At 47.6% G+C, this 24,497-nt stretch overlaps 1 protein-coding gene across 3 annotated transcripts in view; it reads left to right on the top strand.

Annotated features, from left to right (window-relative positions):
• PPP2R2D (protein phosphatase 2 regulatory subunit Bdelta) overlaps positions 1 to 24,497 on the top strand; it is a 247,969-nt gene that overhangs the window by 159,358 nt on the left and 64,114 nt on the right. For all 3 annotated transcript variants that reach the window (XM_086922544.1, XM_086922546.1, XM_086922547.1), the window contains one exon: positions 14,373 to 14,537. In XM_086922544.1, coding sequence (XP_086778670.1) covers positions 14,373 to 14,537 — 165 coding nt within the window. The remainder of the gene's footprint in view (positions 1 to 14,372; positions 14,538 to 24,497) is intronic.

Below are 24,497 nucleotides of genomic sequence, written 5' to 3'. Positions count from 1 at the left end.
ACCCTCACTCACTCTCAACCCCTCACCCTCACTCACTCTCAACCCCTCACCCTCACTCACCCTCACCCTCTCTCACCCTCACCCTCACTCACCCTCAACCCCTCACCCTCACTCACTCTCAACCCCTCACCCTCACTCACCCTCACCCTCTCTCACCCTCAACACCTCACCCTCACTCACCCTCAACCCCTCACCCTCACTAACCCTCAACCCCTCACCCTCTACCCCTCACTCACCCTCACTCTCACTCACCCTCACTCAACCTCAACCCCTCAGCCTCACCCACCCTCAACACCTCACCTCACCCTCACTCACCCTCACTCACTCTCAACCCCTCACCCACCCTCACCCTCACTCACCCTCAACCCTCACCCTCACTCACCCTCAGTCACCCTCAACACCTCACTCACACTCAACACCTCACCCTCAACACCTCATCCACCCTCACCCTCAGTTACCCTAAACATCAATCACCCTCAATTCCTCACTCACCCTCAACACCTCACTCACCCTCAACACCTAACTCACCATCACTCACACTCATCCTCACTCACACTCAACACCTCACCCTCACTGACACTCACTCACACTCAATCACTCTCACCCTCACTCACCCGCAACGCCTCACACTCAACGCCTCACCCTCAAATGCTCACTCACCCTCACTCTCACTCATCCTCACTCAGCCTCAACACCACACACTCACTCACCCTCACTCACCCTCAACATCTCACCCTCACTCACTCACCCTCAACACCTCACCGCAACTCCTCACTCACCCTCACTTTCACTCATCCTCACTCAACAACACTCAACTTTACTCACCCTTAACGCCTCACCCAACACCTCACCTTCAATCACCATCAACATCTCACCCTCACTCACCCACAAAACATCAGCCTCAACACCTCACCCTCAATCACTCACCCTCAAACATTCACCCACACTCACCCTCCCTCACCCTCAATTCCTCACCCACACCCTCAACACTTCACCCTAAACACCTCACTCATCCTCAACGCCTCCCCCTCCCCCTAACTCACCCTCACCCTCACTCACCCTCAACACCTCACCATCACTAACACTCAACACCTCACCCTCACTAACTCTCAATCCCACAATCACCCTTCCCCTCACTCACCCTCAATACCTCACCCTCACTAACACTAAAACACTCAATCACCCTCACTCTTACTCTCACTCACACTCTACACCTCAGCCTCACGCTCAATGACACACCCTCAACACCTCACCCTCACCCCCTCAACACCTCACCCCCTCAACCTCACTCGCCCTCACCCTCAAACACTCACCCTCAACACCTCACACCCTCACCCTCAAATACTCACCCTCAACACCTCAACTTCACTCACTCTCAACACCTCACCCTCACTCACCCTCAACACCTCACCCTCACTCACTCACACTCAATAACGCTCAACACCTCACCCTCAACACCTCACCCTCAACACCTCACCCTCAACACCTCACCCTTAACACCTCAACGTCAACACCTCACCCTCACTCACTCTGACTCACCCTCACTCACCCTCACTCACAATCACTCACACTCAGTCACCCTCACTCACCCTCACTCACCCTCACTCACCCTCGACCCCTCACTCACCCTCACTCATCCTCACTCATCCTCAACACCTCACCCTCACCCTCATCCACCCTCAACCCCTCACCCTAACTCACAATAACACTCTCTCACACTCACTCTCACTCACACTCATCCTCAACACCTCACTCACCCTCAACACCTCACTCACACTCAACTCCTCACTCACCCCCACCCTCACTCACCCTCAACCCCTCACACAGTGCAATAGGTCTCGCAGGATTTTTTGTTAAAGCTTTTACATTTGCTTATTGCTTTTTTGATTTGTAATTCTTTTGCATTGCCTACAAAAAAAAAAATGCAAAAGATTTAGAACAAAAAACCTATAAACAATTCTAAAAGCACTAACTCTAATGCTGCGAGACCTATTGCATTTCTAATGCTTGTTTTTTATCTTGTAGTGCCTTCCTTTGTGTATACATATATGCGTATTGACGGAAATTGAATGTGCTTACTCTCGTAAACAGTAGTTAATTGAAATTACAAGTGTCATTATTTTATAGCTGGATGTTTGAGATCCTACTTCCAACTTTCAACTGTCTTGGTGGTGAGAACTTGTTTGAGGGCATGAAGTTTGACATCTATTTGTGAGCTAGTTCCTAATGTATCTCTTTTATGTCCTCCCTTTTGGCGATTGGAAATGGTGCTGCTATTCTCCATGACTTGTGCCTTTGGATCTACCATTGTGGTGATCCTTTGATGAGGCAGGGTGGCCAGCAGTGATTTTTTTTTTCTTTTTACCCTTGCCCCCCTCATTCACTTTATTCTGCGTCTTTGCTTTCCTCCAATTTTCAAGTGTCTCGGTGACTGACTCACAGCTCAATACTTTCTCAGTGCTTTAGGGATCTGGTGGACATATTCTGACAGATCGCCACCTTCAACAGTTGTGATGTAGACCATGCCCCTGGGCATGGGGATTTTTTACTGCCTTCCTCTTTCCACTGGATAGGTGCTTCACTAACAGTGATAAAAATGATGGTTCTCTTATTTCCTCTCAGAAATATGGAAAAGATGATGTCCCAAAATGACTTAGAAGACAAAACTGAATTTGGTGCCAGACAAAAAATGTCTAAGGCACAGAGCCCAAAATCCGGGATCCCTTCCCAGGAACCAGAAATAAAAGAAGTGAAGCAAATGCAAAAATATGGCTTGATTGAATACTGTCTTAATGGTTACCATAAAGATAGTGTCCAACGTCAGCGACTTATCTAACTACATTTTCCATTTTTCTTAACTATTCAGAAAAGCTAATCTCCGCAAGTCTGTTTTGCAACTATTAAATTTTTTATTTGAATACACTTTTTTTTTATGTAAAGCAAATTGCGTTTTGTAGATGCCTACGGACATGTTTGTAAATTGTGTTTTTTACAAGCTTTTCTGAAAAGCCTTATGAGACATACAAAATCATTTGAATGTCTCTTGGTTGTGACCTGATGCATGTATTTGACCTAGGAGTTGACAATTGGAGTTACTAGATGAGGGAATATTTTTTTTCCTTTTGTATTTATTAAGATTTAATGATATATATTTTAATGTGAAGTTGTCTTTTAACATACCTTGTAGTAAATTTTAAAGTGTTACATTTTATGGTTGTAAAAAACCAAATGAAGATTTTCTTCTTAAATTGGAGAGTGGTGCCAAAAGAACAACTTTGCAAAGTGGTTTAAGAATAATAAGTATGATGATATCATCTTGGTAAGGCAAGTTGCGGCTTGAATGTTAGTTGACTACCAAATAAGATACCTATAGTGGGTGGTGCCCACATAAATGAGTACCAACAATTGTCTGACCAGAGAGTTACTGATCCAGGAAGTAATGACCGCCTGGAGAAAGAATTATCTGCTTCCAGACAACACTATAAATAAAAAAGGTTCTGAAGGACTATCATCATTTTCTCAAGAAATCTCAAGCTGCCACCTTAGCCAGCCAGATTGCTGAGTCAGGCAATACATTGAGAGACATGTTTAAGATTGTCAAGAGGTTTACCCAACCTGATGCTTTCTTTCAGCCGTTAGAGGCATCTCCTAATCTGTGCGGGCAGCTATCTGTTTTTTTACAGTAAAATTAATGGTATTGGTGAAACACTTACTCTCCCAGTTCCTGGTGACTCCTCTGAGATCAGCGGGTTCTGTGTTTTGATTGTGAGCCCATCTAAGACCTTATGTTCTCTTCTTCAATTTGCTCCATTTTCGATAGGGGAGTCTGAACAGGCCTTGATAGCATGTACGTTCGGGATCACAAGATTTTCCTTGTCCACCTTGGATTCTGGGTGCCTGCCTTGAGGCCATCAATTCCATTTAACCGGCTACTGTACCAAGTTGCTGGGAATTAGCCAAGCTGATAACTTCTCTAAAAAAAGCCATCTGCAGATATACATTCTGACCAACTTTAGACCTGTCTCTTTGTTGTCTACCTACATTCTCTAAGATATAGAAGCTCAATTGTTGACAGCTGTCTAATTACTTAAAACAAGGCCAGCTGTTGCACCCATCTCAGTCGGGTTTCTGTCCCCGTTTTAGTTTGGATTCCAAGGGAAGCAGGTCGCGTTGACACTCCTTGACTTATCCCGTGGCCTTTGACATGGTGTCTCACCCCATTCTCTTGAAACATCTGGAAAATGTAGGCGTGAGTGGATCCGCTTTACCTTGGAGTCGTTCTTTTGTGTCTTACAAAACCCAATCGGTTTGGATGGCGCTGTTTGCCTCGGATCCTAAACCAATGGGCCTGACACAGTATAAAATATATATAACTTTCTTGACCTCATTGGTGTAGTCTTTCGGCGTCCACTATGTGTCTTATGCCAATGATACTCAGATCTCCTTACTCCTGATAGGAACTCACTCAGTGCTCTCAACAGATTTAAGACCTGTTTGACTGCCGTTTTCCATTGGATGCGGGAACATTAATTTACATTGTAATGCTAGCAAAACAAGGATCCTTTCATTTGGCTTTCCTCCCCCCTACCTGGGATGGCGATTGTTGGGCAAAATATGTTCCATCCCCGCCAGCCCAGCTACTATAGTGTACATTTAAGGGTTTTGTTTGATAATCAAACTTCCTCTGACCCCAGGTGGTGGGTGTGGTGAATTCCTACTTTGGACTTTTAAAGTCTATAAATAAATGCCTGTATCTATTTCCGATACAGACACAGAAGATGGTTATCCATGTCCCGCCTACCTCCCAGCTTGATTATGCCAATTCTCTTTATTTGGGTCTTCCAGCTGAAGAGATTTTAGTTGGTACAGAATGCTGCTCCATGCAGAGAGGCTCACTTCTGCCAACATCTTAAGGAGCTTCATTGAAGGCCAATCTAAGAGATATTTCTGTTTAAAGGTCTCACACTGGCCCATAGAGCCCTCTATCAGGCTTGCCCTCTGTATTTGGGTAGTAGGCTTACTGCATATCGTCCTATTAGAACCCTCAGCTTCTCTGGCGCTGTATAGGCAGTAAGCCTGCATATCCAGAGGAAAAGATAGGATGCCACTTCTTTCTTGGTTAATGCTGCCACAGCGTGGAATGCCTTCCCTTTGAGTTTACGTACAATGAATGATGAACACTGTTTCAAACTCAACCTTAAAATCTGGTTGGTTCAGTCAGCTTATCAGTATGCTGACTTTTTGTACTTGTGGTCAACTATTCTGTCAAGCACTGGTATGCAGTAGGTGTGCGCTTTACAAATCCCTGATTGATTGATTTTACATCCCTCCTTGCAATATTGGTTAGACCGTTTCAAAACTGAGTTGCAAGTTAAATGATGCTTCCATATGAACTGAACAGAGGATCACCGAGCATATTGCCTTGATAGTAGTAAAACAGCAAGCTCTTTAAAGCTGTGATCAAGTTCTGCCTTCGGGCATGTAGGAGCATACTGGAGTGAGAGTCCAACAAGGCATCTGAAGACAGGTGACCCTTTCCTAAATGACAAATTATTGAACCAAATCATGACATTTGATAGAAAAGATGTCATTCAGCCTAAATAGGCTGAGAGCCGGACCTCGATAACAAACTGTCACTTTTGAGGAGAGCAGACAAAGTTCAGTAGGTCTATAGTTGGTGTAGGTTGATGTATCCGATTTTGGCTTTTGAAGAAGAGTTACTGTGGTGTTGCCAGGTGTTGGGTATATCCACGTTGGTGAAAAAGAGATAAAGTTAATAACCGGTGCAGTTGAGGAAATAGCAAGTTTGATAATGCTCATAGGTCAGTGGTCAAGAGGTGACCCTGGGAGCGGTGATTCTTGCTTGATCTCTTTGATTGGGCAAAGGGATGCAGAATAAGCTGTGGAAGAAATGTTAAAAAAGGTTCTACAACAAATTTTAGACTGACAGATTGTGTCAATCTGAATTGTTTTTATCTAGTTCTTCTCAGAATATGTTCAGTGTTGGAGTAGTAGATTTACAACAGGCTGGACCAGAAATCTTAATTTGGAGTGATTACGAGCCCTAATGGGGGCCTGTTGGTGGATCATTTGCCACTATTCAGTTTTTTTTCGGAATTGAATCTTTCCTTTAATATAATTGATATTCTGGGTATTATGCAGAGGTTTATGAATAGATGTCCCAGTTCTGAGCAGTGGTAGCTAAGACTCTCGTAAGGGGAGGCAGTATACTTGTCATACCAAAGGCATAAGAACAAGTTTTCTTTATTAGTATAAGATTCCACTGTGCCGTCCATGTCAACGTTGTAAAATCGTCCCTTTCCTGTCTGGTTATTTCTGCTCTGGGACTATCAAGTTTCTGTTCTACCAGTTTATGAAGTGTCTTTTAGTATACCAGTGTATTGAATTCCTGTGGTTGGTCATGCTATTGAACTACTAGGCTCCTCCTTTAATGCTGTAATATCCAGCTCTGATCCTATCTGTTCTGTAAATTCAAATATTGACCTACAGAAAGCTGGCAGTCACCGAATTAACCACAAGGTATAATGCTAATAACTCTATTTTTAGAATGGGCTCCTATGAAGAAAGTCAAATAAGGAAATTAAAATCTCCCTCTTTTCCAAGATAATTTCTTTCTTTAGTGGCCTGTTCTTTGTTTCAGCTGGATTAATGTAAAAACTTTCTTTGGTCTTTTATGTACTTCTTTCTCTGTGGAAAATATGTGCGTAGGCCCTTTACTGATCACCACCACAGAAACTGCATTTGCTTGGCTTGTTGAAGTTAATTTGTATGTTTTACCATGCATACCATGTTAATCCTTCGAAAATTCAACTAATGAAATTAAGGGTCTTCTTCCTTAAGGTGATTTTCTCTTTTAGGTTAGCAAACTGCCAGTAGTAAATCGATTCTTGCATGTCTTGTTTTCAGAGTAGAACATAAGTTAATGCTTGGATTGCCTCGTTCCCTAGTTGCCAAAAGTGCCAGGTTTCCGTTTTAAAGAAGAAATGTTTATCCTATTTTTTTCACAGTCCATGAACTGATAAGAGATTGTCTACTAATAATTTCAATGTTCAGGAGGCTGCCAGGTTCTATATAGCTGAATGCCATACTTTTAGTTTATCAAGTAGCGGTTTGTAAACAAAATGTATACTGATTTTTATTTTTTATTTTTACCAGAACTCTAGGAACAGATACAAATTGGACTTGCCCCAGTATTGGAACTTTCATAGATTCCCATGCTTTGTATCATTCCCCGTCGTCGGAATGGGAGCCTCGGTAAATAGAAAATACCATAGTAGGAAGCACAAAGTGAAAAAATAGGCCTAGGCCTCATCTCATTTTGTAGCTTATCAACCTCTTTTTGTAAAAGAGACCAAACTTTTGCAGTAGCCAATCAGAGCAGCCTCACCCCATAGAACTTTCCTGAGAGAAGCTCAGAGCCTCAGATTTTCTACCGCACGTTGTGCAAGGGAGTCTCCATTGAGCTCTGCTCAGTTTCTTCAATTTCTAACCACTTTTTTCAACAACTTGGATTTCTTTCAGTCATGTCTGACAAGGAGAAAAAAGCCCTTTTTAGAGCCTGTGCTACCTGCTCCAAGAAGAGGTTGTTTGTCGAAGACAAACATATGGACTGTATATACTGCCTGTATCCGGACCATAAACCTACAAGCTGCCAGATTTGCAGGACCTTCTCAGGGAAGACCTTGAGGGACATAGAAGGACGTCTCCTCACATGGCTTCAGAAGATGAAGGACCGTAAGGACATTGTGTCTTCAGACAGTGAGGGCTCCTCGTCGATGGTGTCATCTAAGAAGTCTCAGAAGAGGGTAGGTCTCCCCCCTTCTACTTCAGGCGAGTCCCTTCACAAGGCCTTACCAGGGACCTCTGATAGGTCTGACAGGCCTGCTTTCCTAAAATCTCCTCACCACGGTGAAAAGGAGAGGCAGGGTAAGCCTGAGGAGTCGCAACCCTCAAAAAAGGTGAAAAGGGTTACAACTATCTGTTCCCCTCCCTCTGAGAAGGATAGAGGGGTCAAGAAGCCTTCGACTTCAGTCCAGGAGGTCATTTCAGACAAGAAACAGAGGTCGTCGACAGTGAAAAACACAGGTACGTCGACGACGGCTGTAAAAAAGGATATCTCTGAAAGTTGCCTCGTCGACGGGCTCGTCGACGACGGCTGCGTCGACGCCTGCACCGTCGACAGTATTCAAGGCACTTGATACCTGTTCGTCGTCGACGAAGATCACCATCTCCACGTCGACGACGATGACAGCAAAGTTGGCTTCGATGAGGACGACGTCGACGACGACCGTGTCGACGACTCCTGTTTCCATGCTGCTGACGACGAGTTCGTCGACGATCCCGTCGACGCTCCTTCCATCGTCGATGATTAGTTTTTGCTCGTCGATGACGCAATCCTAGACGACGAGAGCAGTATCTTCGTCGGCGCTTCCATCGTCGACGCAGTCCCATAAGGAGTTACTGTCGACGACGACGACCTCGTCGACTATGTCGTCGACGACGGAATCATCTGAAAAACTTGTTTTTTCGCGCAGAAGGAAGCTGATAACACCAGAGATGACGTCTCCGCAACAGGTTCAAAAACTTCCACCTAATCTTCTGTTGGATGACGACTCTGATGAAGAGACTTTTAGTGAGTTTGGACAAGCTTATAGCCCATCTGACCTACAGGTTAAGGTTCAGGATGTTAGTTCTGAGGAAGGAGAGATGGAACACCAACACTATGTACCTGATCATTACTATGGGGAAGAGGACACTACTACCAGGCAAATGCCTTTGCAGAAGCCTTCACGCCAGGTGCAAGAAGGGATGGTGGCGATGCCATCCAGTTTGATTACGGATCTACAACTTATGTTGCAGGACTACCGGAAGCGTTTCCCTACTTCCCAAGAAACTCAACGAGTGCGTCCTCCGACGCCTCCGCCTCCATCGTTACAGCCTGTGGCAGAACACTCTTTGCCTCCAAAAGAGCGTACCACTGCGCCTGAAGAGCGCCCACAAGAAGTGGTGCAGGTGCATGATACAGATGATGATACTGCCTCTTCTGATGCGGACCAACAAGTGGATCCTGACCAAGATCAACAAGTGGATTGGAATCCAAATGACCCACGGGATCCAGACGTCGCTGATCCAGATAACGCTACCTCTCCTCCAGCGGACGTTGGAGGTTTTCACAACCTGATGGAACGGGCTTCCAAACGATTTGGTCTCCCAGTGACCACGGTTCAATCCGAATGTTTCTTATATGATTTTAAGGAACCATTCAGGAAATCGGTACGGTCCATACCAATCATAGAGCATGTCTGGTCTGAGGGCCTGAAGGCTATGCATAACCCGGCCACAGTCCTCCCGGTGCTACCAAGACTAGAGAAAAAGTACAAAGCACCAGATGGCAGTCCGCCGTGTCTGCTTGGTCAACCAAAACCGGACTCGGTCATTTCTCAGGCCGCCCAGAGCAAATCTAAAAATCCCTCCACACCGCTAACTACACCAAAAGATAAGGAGGGCAGGCGCCTGGACAATGTGGGTAAAAGATTCTCAGCAATGGCCAGTCTTCTTGTTAGGGCAGCCAATGCTTTAGCAATTCTGGGACGTTGCGATCGCCAGATGTGGTGCGACCGTGCCCCATTTGCAGAGGAATTGCAGGATTCCTCTAAAGAAGAAGTGAAGAAGATTTTGCTGGAGGGGGAGCTGGCCTCTTCGGAGGTCATTGATTGTGCTATGGATATAGCAACCACAGCATTTCGAGCGCTAGCCGGTTCGGCTGTTCTACGACGCCAAGAATGGTTAAGGGCCACATGGTTCAGACAGGAAGTGCAGAATAAAATCTTGGATCTGCCATACGACGGAGAAATGCTGTTTGGCAAACACGTTGATGACGCCCTACAGGGCATAAAGAAGGACACCAATACAGCCAAGTCCTTAGGAACATTGTAATATCGCAAGGTACCCTTCAGGGGAGCAAGAGGTAGAGGAATCTCCACTTATAGAGGAGGCAATCAGAATCGCTACTCTTCCGGCTCACAATCTAGCCAGGCATATAAACCTCAGTACACTCAGAGGGGTTCTTTCTCTCGCCAACAGCCCAGAGGACGACCAGGGCAGCAAAGGAGAGACAATACCAGGAAACAATAGCGGCCAGGTGGCTCTTTCCACTGTTCCTGTTCCCTCATTAACACCAGTGGGGGGCAGGATTGCCCATTACCTCAACAACTGGATGGTCATTACATCGGATCAGTGGGTCCTACAGATCGTCAAAGAAGGACACACGTTGGAGTTTCTAGACCTTCCTCCAACAAGAGCGCCAGACGCCTTTCCTCCCAAATATCTCAAACTCCTTCATCTCGAAGCCCACCAACTCTTTACCAAGGGGGCAGTAGAGCCTGTACCCCTTTCTCAGAAGGGGAAAGGGTTCTATTCCAGGTTCTTCCTGGTTCGGAAGACAAAGGACAAGTGGCGTCCAATTTTAGATCTACGGCAGCTCAACATTTATCTCGTCAAGTTGCCCTTCAGGATGGTCACTCTTCAGGACATCCTCCGCCTTCTCAATCCAGGGGACTACATGGCGACCCTAGATTTGGAAGACGCTTACTTCCACGTTTCTATTCATCCAGCTCACAGGCAATATCTTCGATTTACAGTGGGCAAGAGCCACTTTCAATTCAAAGTACTGCCGTTTGGTCTCCGGTCCGCTACGCGGATCTTTACAAAGATTCTGGCTCCAGTAGCAGCCTTTCTCAGAAGACAGGCTATACAGATCTTTCCGTATCTGGACGATTGGCTGCTGAAGGCTCCGTCTGCCCAGGAGGCGTCCAGGGCAGTCGCGTCATGCAGAGAACTGTTCGAGCAACTAGGTCTTCGGCTCAACAAAGAAAAATCAGTTCTATGCCCCTCCAGGACAGCGAGGTTCGCAGGGGCCATCCTGGACACAGAGTGTTGCCTAGCCTTTCCATCGGAGGAACGCCAAAGCAAGCTGATTTGTTCAGCCCGCCTTCTTCAAACTTGAAAGTCACTGACAGTTCGCAAGTACAAATCGCTTCTCGGATCGATTTCATCCTGCATACCATTGGTTCCACACTGCAGGCTCAGAATGCGTCCACTGCAGGAACAGTTGGACAAGCAATGGCGTCAGGTCACAGGCTCCTTCGACGACAGGATTGTCGCTACCCCGGAAATGAGAAAGGCAAGCGGCTGGTGGTTGCTGAAAGACAATCTTTCCAGGGGTTTATCGTTCCAACTTCCGCCATCTCCCATAGTTTTGACAACAGATGCTTCCATGGAGGGATGGGGAGCGGTCCTCCAGGAGCTGAAGGTCAGTGGCCATTTGAGTCCAGTCCAAGTCAAGTTCCACATCAACCTCCTGGAACTTCTCGCTATCCGTCTGGCTCTACAAGCTTTTCTTCCGAGGATTCGCGACCGTGCAGTGCTGGTTCGTACCGACAACGCCACAGCCATGCACTACATAAACAAGCAAGGCGGAACGAGATCCTCCACCCTCTCGAGGGAAGCCCAGACACTTTGGAATTGGGTAATCCAGAACAATATCATCCTTTCAGCGGAACATCTAGCGGGGACACTCAATGTCAGGGCAGACGCTTTGAGTCGCCAAAGGACTGTCTCACACGAGTGGGAACTGGACCAGGCCGTTCTGGAGGAGATCTTTGCACGATGGGGACACCATCCATCGACCTGTTTGCAACTCCCCAGAACGCCAAATGCCAGTCCTTCGCAAGCAGGGTTCACCATCGGGAATCCTTGGGGAATGCGCTTTTGATTGCTTGGTCTGGCGCCTTTGTTTATGCCTTTCCTCCCATTCCGCTGATCCCGAGGTTGATCAGCAAGCTCAAGGTGGAACCGTGCAGGATGATTCTGATCGCTCCAGCATGGCCCAGACAGTTTTGGTACTCAGAACTTCTCCTCCTCTCCCAGGACCAGCCAGTTCTCCTGCATCCTGTTCCAACACTGTTGACAATGGCTCACGGACAGGTTCTACATCCGGACTTGAAGTCTCTGCGATTGACAGCGTGGCTCCTGAGTTCCGAGAGTTCCAAGGTTTAAATCTCTCAGGGGAATGTAGAGACATTTTGGCCCAGGCCCGTGCGCCTAGTCCCAAAAAGACCTATCGGGCTAAGTGGAAGAGATTCTGTGTTTGGTGTCGGAAGGAAGGTTTACATCCATATACTTCTGCACTGCACCAACTCTTGCCTTACATCCTTTCTCTGGCAAAATCTGGATTGGCTCCGTCTTCTGTAAAAGTACATCTAGCGGCCATTTCTAGATTCAGACGTTCATCTTCAGGTCCTTCCCTGTGGTCAGCAAGGATTATCAAACAATTCCTGAAGGGTTTATTCAGGGTCTTTCCTCCAGTCCGGCCTCCACCACCAGCCTGGCATTTGAACTTAGTCTTGTCATATCTCATGAAAGCCCCTTTTGAGCCTATTCATAAGACTGACCTTAAGTTTCTCTCTTGGAAACTGGCTCTTCTCTTGGCCCTGACATCGGCTAGAAGAGTAAGTGAACTCCAGGCTTTCACAATTGAGGAACCGTTTCTACAATTCAAGAATAATGTTCTCATTCTAAGAACTAATCCTAAATTTATCCCGAAGGTGCCCTCAGAATTCCACCTAAATGAGCCAGTGGTCTTAAAACCGTTCTTTCCACAGCCTTCCACACCCGCGGAAAGAACTTTGCACTCTTTGGACATTCACAGATGCCTGAAATTCTACCTGGAGCGGACAAAACAGTTCAGAAAATCTTCACAGCTTTTTGTTTCATTCAGTGCTCCTCGCAAGGGGTGTCCAGTTTCTAAAGCTTGTATTTCCCGCTGGATTTCCAGTGCTATACATTTTTGCCACCAGGCAGCTGGAAAACCACTGCAGCGAGCAGTTCGTGCTCACTCTACAAGATCAATGGCTTTATCGACGGCTCTATTCGCAGGTTTCCCAATCAAGGACATTTGTAGAGCAGCGACGTGAAGCAGTGTCCACACCTTCACTTGCCACTTCTGCTTGGATTCTTCTGTGAAAGAGGATGCAGCAGTGGGCCAGGCGGTTTTGAGGAACCTTTTCCAATAAGTCGGTGAGTTTTCCTTTCTATCCCGCCTTCCTGTTTGCATATTTTGTATTGCTGTTTTATTGTCATGCTTTATGATTCTAATGTGTATCTAGTTTTCTTATCAGTAATATGTGTGACATTTTCAGGTTCACAAATTACAAAATATGCTTTTTCTATTTACTGCTGGTTACTCTGATACAAAGCATGGGAATCTATGAAAGTTCCAATACTGGGGCAAGAAAACAAGTTACTTACCTGTAACTTTGGTTCCCCAGTATTGGTAACTTTCATAGATTCCCATGCGCCCACCCGCCTCCCCTGGAAAAGCTTAGTCTTATTGTCTTGTGGGATAGCTGTTCACAACGGCTACGAAAATCTGAGGCTCTGAGCTTCTCTCTGGAAGGTTCTATGGGGTGAGGCTGCTCTGATTGGCTACTGCAAAAGTTTGTCTCTTTTACAAAAAGAGGTGGATAAGCTACAAAATGAGATAAGGCCTAGGCCTATTTTTTCACTTTGTGCTTACTACTATGGTATTTTCTATTTACCGAGGCTCCCCTTCCGACGACGGGGAATGATACAAAGCATGGGAATCTATGAAAGTTACCAATACTGGGGAACCAAAGTTACAGGTAACTAGTTTTCTTCACTTCTACATTCAATTCAGGGCATTATATCCTGCTGCCTACCTGCCCCCACACACCATCTTATACCAATGGGTTCAAGAAGCCTAAAGTGGCCTTTCAGAGTAAATCCCAATGAATTAAGGTTGAGAGTAACCATCCAGCTGTGAACATTCAGACAGTAGATCCATTGTTGTTCACTGGATTTCTCAAGCCTTATGGATGAACATATTTGCCTCTGTTTAGTGCTGAGATTCTGTTGTGAATCTACCACGCTTCAATATCTACCAAACAGTGGGATTAAATGGGATGTTATGGTACATAAGAGTTCTTCATGGAAATACCTTTTCTTATTCAGTCAGCTCCTTCAGTCAGAAAATCCTCCCTCCATTGATTCTACTCTGTAGTTGCATAAATGTACTATGTAGATGCATGGTGGAAACCTATGTAATTGAAAACTATTGAGAGAAAATGCTGAGCCTTACTTGTGGCTGGCATCTTTGGAAAATAAAATTGTCCATTGATGCTGGAATCTGTTAATAGAAATGGCTGAAAAAGTACCAGAGTTGTTATAGTGGGTATCTTGTACTTTTTTTTAACATGTTTTTATTTATATTTTTGTTAATCAGTTAACAAATACATGCCACATGTTTGTTTGCCTTTACAAGTGTTACTCAGATATTGTAGATATTAAGCCTGCTAATATGGAGGAATTAACTGAAGTAATCACTGCTGCAGAGTTCCATCCAAATCAGTGTAATGTGTTTGTGTATAGCAGTAGTAAAGGAACAATACGACTCTGCGACATGAGAGATTCAGCCCTCTGTGATAGGCATTCAAAATGTAAGTAACTGACTTTCTGTGCTGATTTGTACCTTCTGTTCCATCAATATAATCTTTCCTAAGAACAACTCACATAATTACTGGTCTATTGCTTTTTGTTGCCTTAAATTGAAAATTAATCTGCTGCCTTGTGATGGGAGCTGATGTGTTCTAGAAGATTACTTGTGTGATGAAGGCATGCTCAAAATATTGTGTCCTGCCCCTCCCCCGCAACTATTATTTATTATTTGAAGAATGTTCACTTATTTTCCACAGTATAAAATACATTTACCAACAGCAACTGTTCGAAGAGCCAAGTCTTGAGGAGTCTTCTGAAGGCGAGTAGGTCTTTGGTCTGCCGTAGTTGAGTAGGAAGGGTGTTCCAGGCCTTGGCGGCGAGGTAGGAGAAGGATCTGCCGCCTGAGGTTGTTCGTTTGATGCGGTGGACGGCTGCGAGGGCAAGGCTGGCGGAGCGGAGCTGGCGGGTCTGGGTGTGGAAGCTGAGTTTGCTGTTCAGGTAGGCTGGTCCAGCTCTGTGGAGGGCTTTGTGTGCGTGGGTGAGGAGTTTGAAGGTGATCCTCTTGTCGACGGGGAGCCAGTGTAGGTTTCTCAGGTGGGGGTGATGTGGCTGCGGCGGGGGACGTTGATGATCAGTCGTGCTGAGGCATTTTGGATGCGCTGTAGTCGTCGTAGGTGTTTGGCTGGGATTCCGGCGTAGAGTGTGTTGCCGTAGTCCAGCCTGCTGCTGACGAGTGCCTGTGTCACCGTTCTTGATGTTTCGGTCGGGATCCACTTGTATATCCTGCGGAGCATGCAGAGGGTGTTGAAGCAGGAGGAGGACATGGCGTTGACCTGTTTGGACATGGAGAGGGAGGAGTCGAGGATGAATCCAAGATTGCGTGCGTGGTCGGTGGGTGTCCGTGCTGTCCCCAGAGTGGTTGGCCAGCAGGAATCGTCCCAGACTGAGGGGTTGGGTCAGAGGATGAGGACCTCCGTCTTGTCCGAGTTCAGTTTCAGACGGCTGCTCCTCATCCAGTCGGTGATGGCCTTCATTCCGTCGTGAATGTTGGTTTTGGCGGTGCGTGGGTCCTTGGTGAGGGAGAGGATCAGCTGGGCGTCGTCGGCGTAGGAGATGATGTTGAGGTTGTGGTGGCGGGCCACTTGTGCGAGGGGGGCCACGTAGATGTTGAACAGCGTCGGGCTGAGGGAGGAGGCCTGTGGGACGCCACAAATGATGTCGGTGGCTTTGGATCGGAAAGGTGGGATGCGGACGCTCTGGGATCTGTCTGAGAGGAAGGATGTGGTCCAGTCGAGGGCCTTCTCTTGGATACCGGCTTCTTGGAGGCGTGTTTTTAGAGTGCGATGGCAGACCGCGTCGAAGGCGGCTGAGAGGTCCAGGAGGATGAGGGCAGATGTTTCGCCGTTGTCTAATTGGCGCCTGATGTCGTCTGTGGCGGCTATGAGGGCTGTGTCGGTTCTGTGGTTTAGTCTGAAACCGGATTGGGACGGGTCCAGGATGTTGTTGTTTTCGGGGTGGCGGGTCAGTTGCATGTTGACGATTTTCTCGATGACCTTTGCCGGGAACGGGAGCAGGGAGATGGGCCGGTAGTTCTTGAGGTCCTTGGGGTCTGCCTTGGGCTTTATGAGGAGGGTGTTTATTTCGGCGTGCTTCCAGCTTTCCGGGAATGTTGCGGTTTCGAAGGAGATGTTGATGAGCTTTCATAGTTTGGGTGCGATGGCTGCGTCTGCCTTGTTGAATATGTGGTGTGGGCACGGGTCTGTCTGTGATCCTGAGTGGATGGAGTTCATGACCTTGCGTGTCTCGACGTCGCTGACGTTGGACCAGGAGGTCAGGCGGTTGGTGCTGTTGGTGTTCGGGAGAGGGGTGGAGTCTGGCGTGGTTGGGTCGGTCGTGGTGTTGAAGCTTTCGTGGATGTCGGCGATCTTGCTGTGGAAGAAGATGGCCAGTGAGTCGCACAGTTCCTGTGAGGGCGGGATGTCGTTGGTGTTGGCCCTGTGGTTGGAAAGTTCTTTTACGATGCGGAAGAGCTCTTTGCTGTTGTGTGCGTTGTTATCCAGGCGGTCTTTGAAGGAGGATCTCTTGGCTGATCTGATGAGGTGGAAGTGTCTGCGGGTGGCGTCCTTGAGGGCTTCGTGGTTGTCCGGTGTGCGTTCGTGGAGCCATTTCTTCTCCAGTTTCCGGCATGCGTGCTTGGAGGCCAGGAGCTCGTCGGTGAACCAGGTGGCTCTCTTGCTGGCGTGGTTGTTGGAGGGTCTCCTCAGTGGGACGAGGGTGTTGGCACAGTCGTTCATCCACTGTCTGAGGTTGCGGGCTGCGGCATCTTGGTTGGTGGGGTCGGTGGGTGGGTTTTGGGAGAGGGTGGTGTTGAGCTGATCTTCGGTGACTTTGCTCCAGCAGCGGCGAGACATCTGTTGGATGCGATGGTGGGTGGTTGTTTTTTTTAAGGTGAAGTGAATGCAGCGGTGGTCGGTCCAGTCGGGTTCAGTGGTGTGGTGGAAGGTGACGTGGGTGCTTGTGGAGAAGATGGCGTCCAGCGTGTGGCCGGCGGCGTGGGTGGGCGCGGTGACGAATTGTCTGAGGCCGAGGTAGGGGAGGTTCTCGATCAGCGTTGAGGAGTTGGCGTCGTCGTCGTTCTTGAGGTGGAAGTTCAGGTCCCAGAGGAGGATGTAGTCCGTGGAGGCGAGTGCGTGGGTGCTGGCGAGGTCGGCGATGGAGTCGCTGAAGCGGGCCGGGGTCCAGGGGGTCTGAAGATCTGTAGATGAGAGTTCCTCCGAGGGTGGGGTCGGTAAGGTTCTGGAAGTGCAGGTGTTCGGCGGTATTGAGAGAGTCGTCTGCATGGGTGGTGACCTTGAGGGTGGACTTGTGGACGATGGCTATTCCTCCTCCGATGCCGTTGGCGCGGTCCCTGCGGGTGATCTTGTATCCGTCTGGGATGGCCACGGCGATGTCTGGTGCAGAGGAGTCATTCCACCACGTCTCGGTCAGGAAGGCTACGTCCGGGCCTGTGGTGTCGAGCAGGTCCCAGAGCTCGATGGCGTGTTTGCGTGCGGAGCGGGTGTTGAGGAGTCTGCAGCGGAGGTGGTTGGGTCTGGTTCTTGGTGGTTTGCATTTACTGGGTAGGATCCTGCATGGATACAATTGTGATCTCAGTAAGTTTTCTTGTAGATCATATAGTATGCACTCTCCAGCCATTTTTTGTATCTCTGCCGCAAATAATATTGTGCTCTCGTTTACTAACCCTGTTACGCCCTTTTTGGCACTTAAATCTTCAGGGGATAGCTAAAAGATAAGTTCAAGCTTCCTGTAGATGGTGATAACGGTAAAAAACTAAGCTACCACTAGATTTTTATATTTTTTAAACAGTTTTATTGTTTTAACATTTTTTCCCATACAATATAAGAGTACATACACTTACCTATCTGGGCGTTATACAGTCTGTGACAATAAACACATCATCGTTTTCGTGTCTCTGCCTCATGTGGTAGAAACCCCTTGTCGGGTGCGTACAGACATCACCCCAGGGTCTCGCCCTTTCTAAGACTGAACCATTAGCAAACTAATTGGATAACATTATAACAGCATGTCATCTCGCCCAACACAATACAAAATTCTTGCATATAATCGTATTACTGTCTCATCAAAACATAAAATGCTTAAAAACCCCACAATTGTGCTACACCCACCCCGATCCTCTGGTCCTGCTTATGTACATGACTACCCCATACAGGGTCGAACACCGGCACTGACACAAACATTATTTGCAACACACTCCTCACAATTCCGCTAATAATCCCCTAGGCTGTGTCCCATTCACTCGCCTATTTGATCACCACCTAATGGATTACCATCAGCTGTGTCAAAGGCTATGTCCAAAGCTCTACATGCTTCCAACATAATGTCCCAGTCCATCGCAAATGGGGTCTTACGCAGCCCCCTGGCCTCTTCCCTTCTCAGTGCGGCACTTTTTGCAACCCCCCCCCCCCCCCCATCATGTCAGTTCGCTGTGCCATGTATATATAGTGGGTGGTATCTTCAACTTCCAACGCATGGTTATCGCTTTCACCGGTAAAAGAAGCGCCAGGTTCTTAAATCTATATTGTACCTTGTAACTGGAGGTTCCCTTCCGCAGCCCCAAGATACAGACCTCTACCGTGGCTTCCATTGCCCTTTTAGTGATGTCCACCGTGTGACTCCTGACCAAGGCCCAGTACCCCCCCGCCCCACTCTTGGGCAAGACCAAACCATGTGTACTAGGTCCGCTCCCTCTAGGTGACATCTAGGGCAGTGGTGGTGTGCTGCCGGGTACATCCTGTCTAGTTTGCGTGGCATAAGGTACGCCCTGTGCAGGATCATAGTTTGAATATACTTAAAGCGCGCGTAGCGAGATACTCTTTTGGGGTGTCCCAACACTCTCTCCCATTCCTTATCCGTAAGGGCCCTTTCTATGTCCCTCTCCCAGGCTGTGCGGAGCGGTGACAAGTCGACTTGTGTGTGGGAGCGGTGCCCTACATATAACCACCTGATGAGGTGACGTCCCCGTCCCATGTAGTATAGCGTTTTGATTAGATCATTAGCGGGGGGCTCCTGCCCTGTGGAGCCCAATACTTTCTAACGTATTGCAGGAGCGCTGCATGTAAGAGGTAAATATGGTCCGACGCTCCTGATTCTCGGACAAAAGTACCATGATCCATTAACATACCCTCAACGAAAAGGTCCGCTACTGCAGTGACCGCCACATCCGCCCAAGGTGTAAGTCTGCGCTTCGATAAGCGGCCGCCCTGCAAAGGAATGCCAAGCAACAGTATATTCCCTGCAGTAGCTTGCTATGTGGTAGGCGAAGCGTGTGGAGCGCCCCCTTCCCTATATCTTGTTCGGGCATCCCTATATCCTGCAAGTTACGCCCCGCCGTCCAAAGGAACAGCCACTGCAGTTGGCAGGCATAAAACTGCGCCCTAAGATCAGGCACACCTAGACCCCCTCCGGAAGTGCTGCGCTGAAATTTCATTAGGCTAATCCTTCGCCTCCCCGTCCCCCAAATGAGTTAGACTACCAAGGTGTTCATCAATGGTGCTCGGGACCACCATTTTGGCGATTGCCGCCCTACCCGGCACCGACAGCGGCAAGGACGTCCAGAAGTTAATGCTGGACCTCAGGGCTCTATTCAAGTTGCCTTCTAGCATAACGAAATAATAGGGTCCAAGTACCTTCAAGGGATTTTTTTTTTTTTGTGTCCTCATTTTCGCTCTTGGTGATCAACTAGTAGCATGTGGAAATGTCCTTACTGTCTCAGATAAACTGGGAGGAGCTCAGAGAAAAGCCGCCCTGATTGCCCTACAGTAAGTAATGTCGTAGTCCAACAAAGCCACTTTGAAGTAACCATCTGGGACACATGCTGCGTTCATATACCCAATCGTATATCGTATTCAAATATATTGGGTATAGTCAAGTGGAAAAAAGAGGATGCCAAGCAGCGTAATCATTGGACCTTGGGGGGGGGGGGGGGGGGGGGGGAACCCCAAGATCAAACCAAAACTCTTTACCAGTTTAGTAGTCTCCAGAAGTTTCTCTTGCTTTGATTTCCTGATCTTAAAAGGTCCATCTTTGATGTTTGTAGTACTGACCTTTGCCAATCCAGCAAGATTGGAGGTGAAGGGTCTTTCCATTTCTTACATATTTCCCTCCTTGCCAACAAAATACAAAAGAAAAGTAAATTTTTTGCTGGACCATGAAACTCTGGAGAAATACCAAAGATAACAAGAGCAGGACATAAAGTTAGTTGGAATCCCAAGGAGGTGGATATTGAAATAGAAACAGAGTTCCAAAATGGTGTTAGAAGTGGGCAATCCAAGAACATATGTAGATCCAAGGCCTCTGCCAAGCCGCATTTAGGGCATAGAACCGGCGAATTGTCTGTGAACTTCGACAGACGTTGAGGCGAATAGTAGGCCCTATGTAATGTGAACCAATGGTTTCGGCGTAACCAAGATGGTTTTACAATGTTCCACATGATTTTAAAAGATTCGTACCACATATTCTCCACGCTAATATCGGGATTTTACTAATAGTATTTTATGCTTATTTTGGAAAATTCAATTCGCAACCCAAATGAATAATGGTCTATATTCAAATATGTAAAACCTTGTTATTCATTCAATTTAGCAAGTGCTGACAGTCACTGTAAATGATCAAGAAATAATAAAGAAAAAAGAGCAGAAAAACGGGTGTATACAGAAAAATAAATTTTATGTATTATTTAATAAAATATGGTACTAGAAAGTATATCTACAATGTTACAAGAAGTCAATGATACAGAAACAAAACAACTCCACTGTAACAGTTGTATGCACTTTTCTTCTTGTAGTAAAAACAAAATAGTGGAAGAAAAAGCGTTGGTCGATGTTTCGGTCTCTAGAATTTGATTGCCGAGACCATCTTCCGGACAAAATGAAAATATACTGGTTGACCCCTTTATAGTGTGCAGAGTGTTCGTTATTAATAGCAGTCTGTCAATGGTAATTCTAAGAGATGAAAATAAATTCACAATTGGTCCCAAATCTTTTACTAGATGTAAATGGTACAAGGAAGCAGCCAGCAACCTCTCACAGCGGCTCACCAACTGCGCAGATGACATCGCACCACTGAAGGACCCTCCCAGCAGACCCGGCAGCAAGAAAGCCCCCTGGTTCACCGACAAACTCAAGACCTCTAAGAAGAACTCCTGCACCCTCGAGAAAACCTGGCGCCACGACCAGACCACGGACAACATGACGGCCCTCAAGCACGCCACCCGCAAACACCACCAGGTGATCCGCACCGCCAAGAAGAGAACACTCAAAGAACGACTGGACAACAGAGCCCACAACAGCAAGGAACTCTTCAGCATCGTCAAAGAGTTCTCCAACCCCAGCGCCGGAAACAACGACATCACTCCCTCGCAAGACCTCTGCGACTCACTCGCCTCGTTCTTCCACCGCAAGATCACCGATATACACAACAGCTTTGGCGCACCAACCACCGAACCAACGCCCCCCACCACCACCCTCTGTGCCTGGACCCCGATCAGCACCAAAGACACCACCCGCACGATGAACACCATTCACTCCGCATCACCAACCGACCACTGCCCCCACCACGTCTTCAACAAGGCCGACTCAATCATCGCACCCCAACCCCGGGACATCATCAACACCTCCTTCAACACCGCCACCTTCCCGGAGACCTGGAAGCACGCCGAGCTCAGCGCCCTCCTGAAGAAACCAACAGCGGACCCCACCGACCTAAAGAACTACCGCCCCATCTCGCTCCTCCCTTTTCCTGCCAAAGTCATCAAAGACCGTCAACAGACAGCTTGCCGCCTTCCTCGAGACGAACGATCCCTCAACCCTTCGCAGTCCGGCTTCCGAGCCAACCACAGCACCGAGACCGCCCTCATCGCAGCCACTGACGACATCAGATCCCTGCTCGACAACAGGGAAACAGCGGCCCTCATCCTCCTGGACCTCTCTGCAGCGTTCGACACGGTCTGCCACCGCACCCTAGTACAGCGCCTCAGCAACATCGGAATCAGAGAGAAGGCACTGGAGTGGATCATTTCGTTCCTCGCCGGAATAACCCAGAGAGTCCGCCTCCCCCGTTCAGATCCGAGGCCACCAAAGTCATCTGCGGCGTACCACAAGGGTCATCACTCAGCCCAACCCTCTTCAACGTCTACATGAGCCCTCTCGCAGCCATCGCACGCAAACACAACCTCAACATCATCTCCTACGCCAACGACACCCAGCTGATCCTCTCCCTTACCAACGACACCGCCAGAACCAGCCTACACGAAGGGATGAAAGACGTCGCCGAATGGATGAAGAACAGCCGCCTGAAACTGAACTCGGACAAGACGGAAGTCCTCATTCTGGGATCATCGCCCTCCGCCTGGGACGACTCCTGGTGGCCCCCTGCCCTGGGCACCACCCCCAAACCAACGTACCATGCACACAACCTGGGCTTCATCCTGGACTCCTCCCTCTCGATGACCAGACAAGTCAACGCCGTCTCGTCATCATGCTTCAACACCCTGCGCATGCTCCGTAAGATCTTCCGATGCATCACCACCGAAACAAGTAAGACGGTCACCCAGGCACTCGTCACCAGCCGACTGGACTACGGAAACACCCTCTACGCCGGAACCACAGCCAAACTTCAGAAAAGACTCCAGCGCATCCAGAACGCCTCTGCACGACTCGTCCCCGACATCTCCCGACACAGCCACATCTCCGGCCATCTGAGACACCTGCACTGGCTCCCCGTCAGCAAGAGGATCACGTTCAGGCTCCTCACCCAGGCACACAAGGCACTCCACGACCTGGGCCCCAAGTACCTCAACAACCGCCTGACCTTTTACGCACCCACCCGCCAGCTACGATCGACCAGCCTCGCCCTCGCCGCCGACCACGCATCCGCAAAGCCACCACCGGGGGAAGATCCTTCTCCTACCTGGCAGCTAAGACATGGAACTCCCTCCCGATCCACCTCCGGCTGACCCAGGATCATCTCTCCTTCAGGAAGCTCCTCAAGACCTGGCACTTCGAGCAGTAGCGGACCCCTCCCCCCCCAGCGCCTTGAGACCCTTCCGGGTGAGTAGCGCGCTATACAAATGCCCATGATTTGATTGATTGATTGTAACATTGTAGATCTACTTTCTAGTACCCTATTTTATTAAATAATACATAGAGTATTTTTCTGTATACACCCGTTTTTCTGCTCTTTTTTTTCTTGATTATTACTTGATCATTTACAGTGACTGTCAGCACTTGCTAAATTGAATGAATAACAAGGTTTTACATGTTTTAATATAGACCATTATTCATTTGGGTTGCGAATTGAATTTTCCGAAATAAGCATAAAATACTATTAGTAAAATCCCTTGAAGATACTTTTACCCTATTATTTCATTTGGCCCGAACCCTCAAGGGTATATTGGGTTGCTCATTGTACTATATTTCTAGCGTAACGGCCTGGGCTCGATAAACTTGTATACCTAAATATTTAAAGGTATGGGGATCAACCTTGAAGCGCAGTGAACCAAAACGAAAGTCCTGCAGAGGCGCTTGTTCCTTAAAGTAGAACACCGTCGATTTCGCCGGGTTGATGGCGAGACCCAACAGTCTTTCAAAGGACGCAAATAGCGCAGCCATAGAGACAACAGGGGAGCGGAGGTCGCGCAGATAAAGAATGTCATCAGCGTATGCCGATAGCAAGTGTGTGTTGTCGCCTATGGTTATCCCTATATCAGGCAGAACAGCCCTAATCTGTATTGCCAAGGGTTCAAGCGCTAATAGAAAGATAAGTGGCGAGAGCGGGCACCCATGTCTCGTACCCCTCTGTATCTGGTATTCAGCTGAAATATCTCCCCCTGTCAGCGCTCTAGCCGTGGGAGCATGGTATAGGAGTCTGATCCAACTGATGTACTTCTCCGGGAGCCCAAATCTGTCCAAAGCCCGAAATATATAATCCCATTTAATCGTATCAAACGCTTGACGCATATCCAGAGAAATACAGCCCGCATATTCTTCCCGAGTCGGGGCCTCTGCGAGAAAGTGATGCAGCCTTCTGGTGTTCAGGGATGTACTTCGCGCTGGTAAAAAGCCTGTTTGGTCTATATAAATCAGTTTATGTATTACTGGTAGGAGTCTGTTAGCCAGGCCTTTACTGAGTATTTTGTACTCCGTCGTCAATAATAAGAGGCCGGTAGCTCGCCATATCTGTGGGGTCCCTGCCCGGTTTTCATTAAAACAAAAAATCTACCTCACGACCTACAGTTATATTACATAACCATCGTTTCAATTCCAAATGTGAGACATCCAAGAAGTATTCAGAGACACAAACAGTTCACAAAAATATCCTTTTTTTAATTAATTTCCTTTATCAAAAAATTATTTTATCATCTTATTCTCTTTTTCATAAAAAGG

This window comes from Lissotriton vulgaris, chromosome 5 (genome assembly GCF_964263255.1).
Source record: "Lissotriton vulgaris chromosome 5, aLisVul1.2, whole genome shotgun sequence".
Classification (NCBI taxonomy): Eukaryota; Metazoa; Chordata; class Amphibia; order Caudata; family Salamandridae; genus Lissotriton; species Lissotriton vulgaris.
Note: the sequence above shows the minus strand (reverse complement) of the source record. Positions and strands in the feature narration are given on the sequence as shown.